The sequence below is a fragment of the Gymnoscopelus microlampas genome, assembly GCF_963454915.1.
Source record: "Gymnoscopelus microlampas genome assembly, chromosome: 15".
NCBI lineage: Eukaryota > Metazoa > Chordata > Actinopteri > Myctophiformes > Myctophidae > Gymnoscopelus > Gymnoscopelus microlampas.
This window is the reverse complement of record NC_139952.1, coordinates 48,938,313-48,952,719: the sequence shown is the minus strand read 5'-3', so window position 1 is coordinate 48,952,719 and position 14,407 is coordinate 48,938,313. Positions and strand designations below refer to the sequence as shown.

The 14,407-nt window shown below is 42.5% G+C and overlaps 1 protein-coding gene across 1 annotated transcript in view; it reads left to right on the top strand.

The window, feature by feature from the left end:
- Positions 1-14,407, top strand: part of LOC311062403 (uncharacterized protein) — a 320,988-nt gene that overhangs the window by 9,340 nt on the left and 297,241 nt on the right. Inside the window, exon 6 of the mRNA XM_084081417.1 lies at positions 2,009-2,122. Coding sequence (XP_083937543.1) covers positions 2,009-2,122 — 114 coding nt within the window. The remainder of the gene's footprint in view (positions 1-2,008; positions 2,123-14,407) is intronic.

The following is a 14,407-nucleotide window of genomic DNA, read 5'->3' as shown; positions in this document are numbered from 1 at the left end:
GAATGTCTATATTGCTGCTCAGTTCGTCCATTGTAGATGGTGTATGTTTGTGTGTGTCTTCTGGAGAACTATGTCGCTCCACAGCAACTACAGTAACTAACGTCATGGCAGGACCGCCCCGTGCAACAGATGTTAGGCTGCATTATGCTCATGTAGTAATTTCAGATAATTTCGCTCCGATTAGAGCAGTGTTTATCAACCCTTTCACGCCGCCCCCCCCCCCCCCCCCAAATACACGTACTTGATCTGGGACCCCCCCATTCTGTTTGACTCCGTTCCACAAGTAAATATTGTGAAAATAGCCGATCTACAAGCTCGAAACGCCTCACGTTCAGAGGCTTTGTAAGCTTGGAGATCGGCTATTTTATACATGATTGCCTCTTTCTTACATTCTTTGCCAATGTGGCCCATGTTTTCATAGCATAGTTTATTGACTACTTCTGTTGCAGAAATGGCCATTTCCTTTACTTTCGGTTTTTTATTGTCTCCGCCAGGCCGAAAGGCATGGCGCAACACTATGTTTCACCCCCTGTCCGTCCGTCTGTGATAGCTAATCTCTCACATCGTTGACTTGATCGCAGCAAAATAACAGCCCGATGAGTCAGTGAGAGCTGGATAAACGACGTAAAATGTGTCAAAAGGAGTCTGTACGGCTGTCGATAAATGAACACATGACGTTGGTGGGAGAGCAGATATTGTGTCTTTTGGACAAACAGCAGCGTGGTGCTGATGTTTGTTGTGTGAAGCAGCTTAATGTCAGAGTGTTTGTGTTGGAGCGCCTCAGTGCGGCTGCAGAGTTCATGTGCAACCTCTTCCAGAGAGACACAGAGACACTAGAAACTCTGCTGGGGAAAAAAAACACTGCTGGGCATTGACTTTCCTATGGACATTGATCTACACACTGCAGGTATATCTGCTACACACACAACATCAAACTACACACTGCAGGTATGATGCAGCGTTTGCATTACAGCCAGCATGCCAGCGTAGTTCCCATATGGTTTCAAGGTGGGCTAAACCATATGGACCCCATGTCAGCAATGTCAGCGGCATCCACTTCAGTCCCAACTGCGATGCCCATGCAGGCTATAAGTAGCTTCTACCTGGCCCTTAGGTGGGCCCCAACTAGCCATGTTTATGTGGGACCAAGGCGGGTCCTAACTGGGTTTGCCCATGCAGGCTTTAACTGGGTTCTACCTGGGCCCTAGGTGTACCCTAACCAACCACAGTGCAGTGCCCATCGCTCCAATTGTTGTGACGTCAGGGCTCTCAATACTGCACATTGGTGGAGGAGGAGGGGCCGCAGGGCGACCGCACACATCGCTGAACCAATGGTAGCCCACGGATGTTTCCTCTGTGGATTTACAATCTGCCCCTCTATGCCACATATCATCCGCACTACAGGGTCTTCACTGACCGAGCCACGGCCCCACTGACCCTCATGACGCTACGCCACTTAAACGTGCGGCAGCATGCGCTGGGTTGCCAGGTTTGCACAGCCTGCGCCAGAAACAAGCAACCACCTTCATGAAAAAAAAAAAAACACCGAAATGGTCCGCAATGTTCCAGGGGTGTCCCCGCGCGTCCCAACACTCCACAGGGGGTCAGTGGACCATCAGGGGGTCCGCGGACCCCCTGTGGACCCCCTGAAACATAACAAATATTATTTCTTCAAATTTTTTCCTTTTTCAAAAAAAAAATTCCACAGTTTCACTCCGGCGATTTGGCTCCCCCAATATACACACGGCTGGGCCCCGTGCGCGGCTGGGGTTGAGGGGGGCGTAGCCCCCCGAAACTCTAGTATATATATATATATATATATATATATATACACACACACACACACACACACACACACACACACACACACACACACACACACACACACACACACACACACAAATATACATATGTGCGCATGTATTCACCTTACAATACTATAACAGGACATAATGAAGAATCTTCAACAAGCAGACTTTTTCATTCACATTTTTTATTATAATTCCAGAAGTCTTCACCACAGACCAGAGTCTCCAACACCCAGCTGTCTGTCTTTGAAGAGTGACAAGTCTAAAGGAATGCCTCCTGTCTTCAGTAATGAACCTGGACCTACAGACACACAGTATGTGAATCCTCCTATACAATACACAACATGAACAAAAAAACATGGTTCACAAAATGCACGCGCAAAGATTTTCGCTTCGCGGCTTTGTTCGGTTCGGTTTGCGGTTATTCCCCTTTTATTTCTGTTTTGTATTACTTTAATTCGGTACAAAAATGTACTCCATGAAGTGTAGATGTGTGGCAAAAAGGAAACGTTGCAGGGGGGGGGGCCTATTTATTTTGTATCAATCAATTATCATCAACATTGGCCATCATCTTCACTTTCAAAGTGCTTTATTTATAAAGCAGCTTAAGTAAGTTTTCACTTTAAACCCCTTTGTTTCAGAAGACATATAGACACTAATAACAAATATAATGCAGCTGAGAAACTTTGGTCAACCTCATTATGTACTTGCATAATACATGGTCTTTTGGTCGCAAAAAAACTTTGTATCTGATGGATAGGGTTCTGTGCAGACTGCAGTCCACTTGGAAACACTTGGACCTAGCCCTGGTCCAGAACATTAGTGAGTTCTCTCTCTAACTCACTAACGCTCTGGACCAGGACTAACATGGACCCTACCTGGTCGTAGTGTTGTCTGGTTGCTCCTGACATTATCAGAATGGCAGCAGCTAAATCCTTTGATCTCTGATGACCACAACATCCTCTGTGTCCTCCTCTTCAATACCTTCGGTTTTGGTCAAACTTTGGACGACTCAAACTAGCGACTCCCGTGGTCGCTAGTTTGAGTCGTCCAAACACTTTCCGTTTCTTTTTCCTCGGTAGCTTTCACTGTTTTAAAATACTTCCTTAAATCTGTACACTTTGCAGCTTTTGCACAGATAGCTCTTGTAACCTCTCATTATGTTTGTGAGCTCATGATTATTTTATTTCCCCAAATTCGACTTGTAAACAAGCCAGTGAATGGGTGTGATGGAATGCAAGACCGCCTCGTCCCAAAACACGCTCGCCCCAGGTATATCCGGCGGGCTCGGTCGGCAAAAAAAATGGGGCAGTGTGTTTTAGGACGATCGTTCCGTTTTCCATCCGGTTGCTGTTTTATTTTATTTTTTTGCTGTGAGAGGGGAAAAAGCGTGTGAAATGGCAAGTGTGGCGTGAGGCGTGTTAAGAGGTTAAATTGTGTGACTCTCAATCTCAAAGGGTGAAACCTGGCAGCTCTGCTTTTGCCATCCCGGTTATAATTAACTGGAAACCCAAAGTGGCTCCAAACGCCAGATCTGCTGGATAGTGGAGGGTCTTCTATTTCTGGTCTATCGGCATTAGCCATTATTGCAACAGTTTAACTTTACAGTGTAGTATTCAGCGAGTCTTCTCTTAAGGCAGCTTTCCACCGCACGGAGTGACTTTTTTTTGTTTACTCTGTGGGGGAGCGGGGGGGGGAGGAGCAGGCAACTGTGGCTCTAGGTTGCACTGTTGAGCGCAGATCCATTGAGACTAGCAGGGTAGGTTAGTAGGTTGAGCACAGAGCGCATCGTCTGAAGTCGTCTGGGGAAAAAAAAGTATATTATATCGTTCGGTTCGTAGCGCGTACCGAACCAAGACCCTCGTAAGGAACGGTTCAATACGAATACATGTATCATTGCAGGCTTAATATATATATATATATATATATATATATATATATATATGTATATATATATTATATATATATATGTATGTATGTATGTATGTATGTATGTATGTATGTATGTATGTATGTATGTATGTATGCATGTATGTATGTATATATATATACACACACACACACACAGACACACACACATATATATATATATATATATATATATATATATATATATATATATATATATATATATATATATATATATATATATATATATATATATATATATATATATATATATATGCACGCATGTATTCATCTTACATTACTATAACAGGACATAAGGAAGAATCTTCAACAAGCAGACTTTTTCATTCACTTTTTTAATTATAATTCCAGAAGTCTTCACCACAGACCAGAGTCTCCAACACCCAGCTGTCTGTCTATGAAGAGTGACTGGTCTAGAGATATACCTCCTGTCTTCAGTAATGAACCCGGACCTCCAGACACACAGTATGTGAATCCTCCTATACGATATAAACAACACTATGATATGACAACACAATATCATGCTAAGTTCTGTACATGCTAATTCAGTGGTGGAACAACTGAAAGCCGGGCCGGTAGTCACGGCACACTGATCAGGCCCCCACTACGCACGTGTTACAGTTGCAGATTTTGTTCATTTTTTTGTTACTTTATTTGGCTTTTAGGGTTAGGGTGAGCTTCCAACAGTGTATTGGGGTGAATTGCCTCGAATATATTTGCAGTTCCGTGTAAGCTGGTGAATCTCTGGGAAAGTTGCTGAGAGGAGGAGAGGCAGAGAGGCAGAGCACGCAAAGTGCGTCTAATTCTAATAAAATAAAGGTCCATGTGATCTGACTGCCGGGCCCCCGCAGTCCCGGGCCCGTAGGCGGCCGCTCCGCCACTGTGCTAATTACTAAAGCACAAGACAACATAATGGTGTAACCTCCCTGCCCAATATTAACCAATATTTGTTAGTTACTATGTGTGCAGTTTGTGAATGAAGTCGTACACATCACTATTATATATTGTGTTCAGTGTAGACTGACTGATTGTGTCTTATCTCTGTCTTAACTATGGACTATACAGTATATCGATGCAACTGTTATTGTAGTAGTGTATGCTAGTTTGAGGAGCTTAAAAACCAAACAAGAAATGTAGTGTTATAATAATATAATAGAACAAGCAGATGTTTTCATTCACATAATAATTGTAGAAACTTTTTTTATGATTTCAATAGTCTTCACCACAGACCAGAGTCTCCAACACCCAGCTGTGTGTCTATGAAGAGTGACTGGTCTAAGGATGTCCCTTTGAACTTCAGTAATGAACCTGGACCTTCTAACACAAAGTAAGATCATTGATCTCTGTGAACTTTAACTGGAAAGACAAAAATAATTAATCCATAAAGACATAATTTAATACTGTATATAAACTATTTTTTTATTTGGTTGTACTAATAAATAGAAGGGGACAACAAGTGTGGATATGAAACCCTTCAGTAATTTGCTAGATAGACAGGTTTTTGCTTCAAATAGATGTTTAAAAGCTAATCAAGGTTCTGTACTACAAAGACCCTGTCACCTTTGCCCTTTAAAAAAGTCGGGGACATATTTGTCCATGCTTTTATGTCATCTTGTTGGGGTAACAGTCTCCTGCCTGTCAGAAATCACTCTCATGTCTCCATCTTGTTGATAATACAGCAGCTAGGATTTGAACTGGTGCCAAGTCAAGAATAAATAGGAAAACCCACCACTCCCAATAGAAGTTGTTTATTAAAGCAAACAATACTATTACGCCTAGTTAGAGTTTAAATTGCACAGCAAATTAGCACAATTTGATTTTTTCAGAGTAGCCAGTTCTTTTCTTTACTGATGTTGTATCCTACTGACTCATCTGCCAGTGAGGACAGAAATTGATTTCTGAATCAGAAAAAAAATAGACAAATGCACAATTTATATCTTTATAATTTATGAATGAAAGATTTATGAATATCCCATATAGTTCCATGACAGTGGAGAATATTATTTTACATCAACACAATGCAGTGTGAACATATCAATTATGTTATATGTCATATGATAATATATGTACATATTAAAGCATATTATAGTAATAAAATATCTTCATCTCCACAGAGAGAGGAAGAGGAGTGGTTGTGTTGTGACAGAGCAGGCGTCCAGGTGTTCAGTGTGTGAGGAGGTTCTGACAGATCCAGTCTCTACCAGCTGTGGACACTGGTTCTGCAGACAGTGCATCACCTCATACTGGGACCAGTCTGCTCCAACAGGACACTGTGGCTGTCCCCAGTGTGGACAGACATTCAGAAACACTCCTGGACTGAAGACACTCAAGCAAACCACACCAGGACAAAGTAAGACTGGACAGAATTTGCACTAATTAAAACATATATATATAATAAATTGAATGCTTAAATTGCAGAAATCATACTCAGACTAAATAATCAAATTATTGTCTATAATATATAAATGCAGATAATGAAGCTAAACGACTATCAACTCTGGACAAAAACAACTGATATTGTGTTCTTACTAGGGCCGGGACTTTATCGCGTTAATTTCGATCAATTAATTACCAAAAAATTATCGCGTTAAAAAAATTAACGCATTTTAATCGCGCCTATTTTTTCACCGCGGAACGTTTCTCACTGGACGAGTTTCACACGGACCTATTATCCAGCGCACCAGGTTGGTGCGCTGGTATTATCGGTCCGCCTGAGAAGCTGTCTGAGAAGTGAGAACGACGTGGTTCTCACAACAACAGAGCAGCCACTGAATGAAGACGTGCCGCATAGCCTGCTTGATAATGTTGGCTGGGCAAATCAGAATCTGTAATGGATGCCGCCCCCCACGCGCGCGTTTGTCCCGTTTGGGGGGGGGGGGGGGGCTTGCACGATGCGGTGCGGGTCACATGCGCGCGATTTTTTAAAATAATTAATTAAACGACTATAAAACAACTAACAACAACACACTCTACCTGCCTCCAATGGTGGAAAATAGCAGATCTACAAGCTCACAATGCCTTGTGCTTGTAGATCTGCTATTTTCACATGGTTACTGTATGTTTTATAATATTAATCAAAATCTACAAAGTAACTTGTAACTAAAGTTTTAAAATAAGTAAAATATTTGCCTCTGAGATCTAGTGGAGTTACTGGAGTAGAAGTAAAAGTATTACAAAATTGGAAATAGGCGTATTCGAGAGTCAAGTGCAAATACCTCAAAATTGTACTTAAGTACAGTTCTTGAGTACATGTACTTAAAGACATTTACCAAAATCCATTTGAAAACAATTTTTTTCATTGATCTCAGGTCAAATATTGATGTGCGATTAAAATGCGATTAATTTAGATTAATTAATTACAAAGCCTCTAATTAATTAGATTAATTTTTTTAATCGAGTCCCAGCCCTAGTTCTTACTTTTAGCTGTTTTTCTTAACTAATTGTGTGCTGAATTTTTAAAACATACATTTTCTTCTCATTTCAGGTGTCAGTTTGCTGGTTGATTTGAACGATTATAAGAGCAGTTTGAACAGTCTTGATGATGTGAAAGACCACATGACAGAAGAGTCTGGAACCTCCCTCACCAGCACCTACACAGAGCTCTACATCACAGAGGGAGAGAGTGAAGGGGTTAATAGCCAACATGAGGTGATACAGCTTGAGACAGCTTCCAAGATGAAGACCTTCCATGACACACCAATCAACTGCTGTGACATCTTTAAACCCCTCCCTGGCAGAATGACACCCATCAGAAGAGTTCTGACCAAGGGCATCGCTGGCATTGGAAAAACATTCTCTGTGCGTAAGTTCACTCTGGACTGGGCAAAGGGTTTGGAAAATCAAGATATAAATCTCCTAGTTCCCTTTTCATTCCGGGAGCTGAACTTGGTCAGAGATGAGCAGTACAGTCTTCTCACGCTGATCCATGAATTCCACCCAAAATTAAAGAAGGTCACAGCAGAGCAGCTCGCTGTCTGGAAAGTTGGCTTCATCTTTGATGGTCTGGATGAAAAAAGATTTCCATTGTTCCAAAAAACAAAACAAAAAAACAAAATAATTGACATTGTTTCTGATGTCACAGTGACATCATCAGTGGATGCTCTGTTAACAAAACTCATCGAGGGGAATCTGCTCCCCTCAGCTCTCCTCTGGATAACCACCAGACCTGCAGCAGCCAATCAGATCCCTCCTGCATGTGTTGACATGGTGACAGAAGTGCGAGGGTTCACAGACCCACAGAAGGAGAAGTACTTTAGGAACAGATTCAGTGATGAGAAACAGGCCAGCACAGTCATCTCACACATGAAGACATCAAGGAGCCTCCACATCCTGTGTCACATCCCACTATTATGTTGGATCATTGCTACCGTTCTGCTGGACATGTTGATGACACACACGATAGGACAGCTGCCCAAGACCCTGACTGAGATGTGCTGCCACTTCCTGTTGGTTCAGACAAAGAGGAAGAAGAAGAAGTATGATGAGACACATGAGGTGAATCAACAGCAGCTCATGGAGACTGACAGGGAAGTTCTACTGAAGCTGGGTAGGCTGGCATTTGAACATCTGGAGAAAGGTAGCATCCTGTTCTACCAAGAAGACCTGGAAGAGTGTGGTCTTGATGTGAAAGATGCCTCACTGTACTCAGGAGTGTGCACAGAGATCTTCAAAAGAGAGGGTGTGCTCTTCCAGAAAACGGTCTACAGCTTTGTTCATCTGAGCATCCAGGAGTTTCTAGCCGCAGTCTACCTGTTCCATTGTTTCTCAAAGAAGAACATGAAGGTACTGGCGACATTCCTGGGATATGAGTATTACCCCATCTCCCTCTCCCTCTCCAACTTCCTGGAAGCTGCTATGAAAAAAGCCCTGAAGAGTAAAAATGGCCACCTGGACTTACTTGTTCGGTTCCTTCATGGCCTCTCACTGAAGTCCAACACAAGTCTGTTAGGAGGCCTACTGGGTCAGACAGAGTACAGTCCAAAGAGCATCCAGAAAGCCATCAAGAAACTAAAGAGCATGATAAAGACTCATGATATCTCTCCTGACAGATGTATCAACATCTTCCACTGTTTGATGGAGATGAACGACCACTCATTACATCAGGAGATCAAACAGTACCTGAACGGATCAAAGAAGAAACTGTCTGACAGACAGTGTTCAGCTCTGGCCGTCATGCTGCTGATGTCTGAGGAGGTTCTGGAAGAGTTGGACCTGGACAAATACAACACATCAGAGGGGGGGCGAAGGAGACTGATCCCAGCTGTGAGGAACTGCAGAAAGGCTCGGTTAGTAGTCAAGTGAATAGAAACATCCTAGAGTCAATCTGACATTACAGTTAACACTATAATTAGAAATTAAGGTTGACTTAAAAGTTCCAATAAAACTTTGTCTCAAATAGTGACTAGTGGTATTGTGCAAATAAAGGCCGGACCACAATAAAGCAGGGTAAAAACTAAACTAAGAGTCTAAAAGCCCTGCTGGTTACCCCCACCAGACCAGTTGTTTGAACCTACTGACATTGCCGTCCTCTCAGTAGTTAAAATAATAAGTAAATACATTTTTAATGGTCCTCATTCTCGCAGCTCTTAACATTTCTGCTATATTATTTAGGTGTAGGTTTAGGTTTGCTTGTAAATAAAGAGCCACGTCTGATTCATGAAAGGCTGTGTAAAGCCTTGATTTGTGTGTGACTCAGGTGTATCAGATGATGAATTCCACCAAATAGTAAATATGCCATGTATTTGCTCATTCTCACTTTATTCATTTCACACCTTCAACTGATGGTTGAACATTGCTCTCTTCCTCTGTTCAGTCTTTCTTGGACGTCTAGTGGTGTTGACCGTTCCACACTCCACTCTGCCCCTCCCCCCTCCTCAGACCTTTTTTCTTTTGGGTTGCATTCCTGATCCAAAATAGAATATTTGCGGTGTCTGCTGTGGTAGAAAACCAATGCAAAACTATATTAAAGAAAAGTATATAAACTCCAAAAGAACTCTCACAGTGTAATCACTATGAGCCTACTGATGATCCAGGTTTAAAGAGAATGTTTTAAATATAGTTTTGCTCTTGTTAAGATTGGTTTCCTATTAATGTCATTTAGTCAAACTAGAGGTTCGGGCCGCTTCGTGGCCCTCACATCTACGGTGCACCAGTGATCCAACTGATATGACCATATATGGAGATCTCTATCTGTCAGTCCTTGTCCTTTTTGTGGGACACTGCGCCCATGTCACACATGCGCAGTACGGTGGGCCTAGCGGCCAAAAAAAAGTGGCTAAAATGTGCCTGAATAAAAAGAACGTAGTTTTATATTAACTGTACAATATGTAAGTACATGGGGAAAGAAGCCTAGGCACTGATCAATAGTCTGTGGCAAGTTTGGAGGCAAGTGGAGACATCGTGTGCTGACCAACCCGGGACGTACACCACAGCGTGGGCATTTTAATTAAAGTAGTAGGATATTGGATTTAGGTTCAGGAATGTCACAAATACTAAAAAACTCAAATCTCCATGAATTCAAGTTTTAATTGATAGGGAAAAAGTATTTATTTGGGTGAAATATTCCTTTAATGGAAGACAAAACTATATCAGTATACTCACTCAGCATACTGTAGGTGAAGTGCACACATGTAACATGAAGGTAACCAACATTAATTGGACTCATCCAATCGCCGACAGACGACCCCAACCTTAGTACACACAGAACAACAGGAGAACTCAAGTCCTCTAACTATTCATATGTGTCCTCTTTATGAGTTATTCTACCATGAAAACAGACCATACCATATGAGAAATGGACCATACCATTAGTGAAGGGGTGTACAGAGGATGGCTTTTTAAACAGTGAGCTTGGTTACTCAGATTGACTTGCATTACATTAACTTTTCATCTGTTGTTTACTTCCCTGTTCTCTGATCATACTTAAACTGTTTATGTCTGTATAACTAGATACAGTAGGAGATCTCTTAGTTAACTTCCATGACAGTGAACTAGGTATAATTTGTTTTGATAGTCTCTTATTTAATCTGTATTTACAGACTTGTTGGCTGTAACCTCAGACAGATAGAGGTTGAAGTTGTGGCTTCAGCTCTCAGCTCTAATCCTTCACATTTGAGAGAATTGGACCTCAGCCAAAACAACCTGCAGGAAGCAGGGCTACTGCTCTTAGCTGGACTGAAGAGTCTGCACTGTAGACTGGAGATTCTAAGGTAAGATACATTTACCCGATTTATTTTGATTAGGGGTGTGATTGTGCACAGATATTCGGTTAACCTGCTAAACGGGGCTGCCCCTACTTATCGTTTATAAAATAATATTTGGTTATTGCATTTAATATATGTTTAATTGAGATATATACGTTTTTCCCCATATTGCTGTAATGTTTTAATAAAATGATGCTTTTAAGAAGGAAAATAAACAGGGGCCGTTCACCTAGGGCTCGGGCACCCACAGGAGAAAGCGAGCACCCACTGGGAATGCGCTGGTCGGACAGATCTACAAGTTCCCATTGCGTTGCTGACACAACGGATTGTGAGCTTGTAGATCTACTATTTTCACCGCACGACCCCGTCGTACGACAGTATACATTGGGCTGTAACGTGTGCAGTGTCTGGTTACTATAGTAACATGACTGAACGCTGTCAATGAACAAACCAAGATGAGACGACATGCATTTCTGTTGACATGCACCTGTCTCACTCTCTCACTGCCATGCACCTGTCTCACTCTCTCACTGCCATGCACCTGTCTCACTCTCTCACTGCCATGCACCTGAAGTATTACCAAGACAAGGGTGATTATCGGGGCCTGTCACTCTGATCTGCACAGTGCTGGTCACCTGCAGCTGGCATCGTTCACTTCCCAGTGCAGTGAGTGAATCTAGCTACTCAAGCTACAGACACACACTGTCTGTTTGCAAAAAGAGCAAAGTTTGGATGACTTTGTTTAATGGGAAAGCGTTGATAGAGAAATCACATCCAATATAAACACCTGTATCAGATTACAGTCATTTTTTTTTAGCAGACGCTTTTATCCAAAGCGACTTAGAGTAAGTGCATTCAACATAGGTAGGCAACGAAACTACTAATCACCAGAAGTCTTAAGTGCATTTCCTGCAAAAACAAGCAACCAAGAGTATACCTAGCACTTGGGTAAAAGTGCGATATATCAGCTACCTACTTTCTTAAACAGATGAGACAAAATAGCAAAATCAAATGAGCACAAGCTAAAACAAATAAGTGTATCGACTAAACGAGATCCAATAAAACAATACAACAATAAAACAAGAGTTCGTACAACTAGTTAACAACAAGTAGGCCAGGCAAAGAGGAAGGGTAGTGTTTCCTGAAGAGGTGGTTTTTCAACCTGCGGCGAAAGATGGGCAGTGACTCTGCTGTCCTGACATCAGTGGGAAGTTCATTCCACCACTGTGGGGCCAGAACAGAAAAAAGGTTGTGACCGTGTCGATCGACCAGAAGGACCCTTGAGTGACGAGGCAATCAGTTGCCCCGAGGTGGCAGACCGAAGTGGTCGGGCAGGGGTGTAAGCATCGACCATAGCCCAGAGGTAAGAAGGAGCTGTTCCTTTCACTGTCCTATAGGCTAGCACCAGGGTTTTAAACTGAATGCGTGCCTTCACTTGTGTGTCAGAGGGGGGGAATGAGAGGATCAGCTGGGTGTCATCGGCATAGCAGTGGTAGGAAAAGCCAAGAGATGTAGTGTAGAGAGAGAAAAGAAGAGGACCCAGAACCGAGCCTTGGGGAACCCCAGTAGTGAGCCTGTGTGGTTCTGACACAGACCCTCTCAGCATCACCTGGTAGGAGCGACCTGTCGGGTAGGATGCAAACAGGGAGAGTGCAGAGCCTGAGACACCCATCCCCTCGAGGGTGGAGAGGAGGATCTGATGGTTCACTGTGTCGAACGCTGCAGACAGGTCCAGGAGTATCAGGACAGAGGAGAGAGAGTTCGCTCTAGCGGCATGGAGCGACTTCGTTACTGCCAGGAGGGCAGTCTCTGTCGAGTGACCCACTTTGAACCCAGACTGGTTGGAGTCCAGGAGGTTGTTCTGGTGGAGGTACGAGGACAGTTGTTTGAAGACAGCACGTTCGAGAGTTTTAGATAGGAAGGATAGAAGGGAAACCGGTCTGTAGTTCTTGACTTCAGAGGGGTCAAGTGTCGGTTTCTTCAGGAGAGGGGTGACTCTGGCAGTCTTGAAAGCAGAGGGAAAGTAACCAGACATCAGAGAGGTGTTAATAAGGTGGGTTAAGAAGGGAAGGAGTTCAGGTGCAGTGGACTGCAGCAGAGTGGATGGGACCGGGTCCAGAGAGCATGAGGTGGGACGACTCATCTTCTAGTTTTGATTATTTATATTGATATTAACACATTAAACGCCAAGAACTTAGTCCTACAGTCCATTAAATCCAACTGTTAAGCGCCGAGACCGTAGTGCTACGGTCCGGGTGCTTTTTCCTTTTTTTCGATTTTCTTTTTTTTTTTTCAATTTTCTACACGGACCATTTTCATTGTAACACCACCGGAACGGAACTATTTGCGATCCGGTTTTGCCGTTCCCGTCGGCCTCCATTCTAAAGCGCACACTAAAACCCCTTTTTCTCCCTTGTAGTTTTTTCTCCTCGGTCATCACTGTTTAACATAAACCGTTCTAACTACAACATGGATGCCCCTTTTGACACGTGGTCTGCACTGGGAGACACAGGGACATGTGCACGATGTTTACAAACAGTGCATCGCACATTCTTAAGGATTTTAACAGGGTTTATGGCGACTGGAAAAAACAAAAAACAATAATAAAACCTTGGCACTGGTGAGTACATTATGAGATTAACCTCTGGCGGTGGATGTGTTAATGGGTGCAAGCGTCCATTGCAGTAATAGGGATTTCACTAGATGACCACCATTAAAAAGTTACCATATGAGAAATGGACCAAACCGTTAGTGAAGGGGTGTACAGAGGATGGCTTTTTAAACAGTGAGCTTGGTTACTCAGATTTACTTACATTAACTTTTCATCTGTTGTTTACTTCTCTGTTCATACTTAAACTGTTTATGTGGATAAGAACTAGGTATAATTTGTTTTGATTGTCTCTTATTTAATCTGTATTTACAGACTTGTTGGCTGTAACCTCAGACAGACAGAGGTTGAAGTTGTGGCTTCAGCTCTCAGCTCTAATCCTTCTCATTTGAGAGAATTGGACCTCAGCGAAAACAACCTGCAGGACTCAGGACTACTGGAGCTGCTCTTAGCTGGACTGAAGAGTCTGCACTGTAGACTGGAAATTCTAAGGTAAGATACTTCACCCGATTTATTTTAATTAGGGGTGTGCGCAGATATTCGGTTAACCTACTAAACGGGGCTGCCCCAACTTTTAAAAAGTTGTGCAGGTACAAAGGTGATCTCGATGAGCATGTGGTATTTTTCTCCTTCCTATGAAACATCTTTCTGAACTCTGTAGATCTAAATTCCTAATATTCACCATTGTGATGGAGAAAACATTTGGGGTTGATGAACTTCTCATTGATATAGTTTATTATTTGGTCTAAAGTTTAAAAAGAATCAAATAACTCAAGCAAGACCTGACAAAGACCTATGAGACACAGAGAGCAGGAACATCCTCAAACATTTAAAATGACATTCATGAGAAACATTAGGAT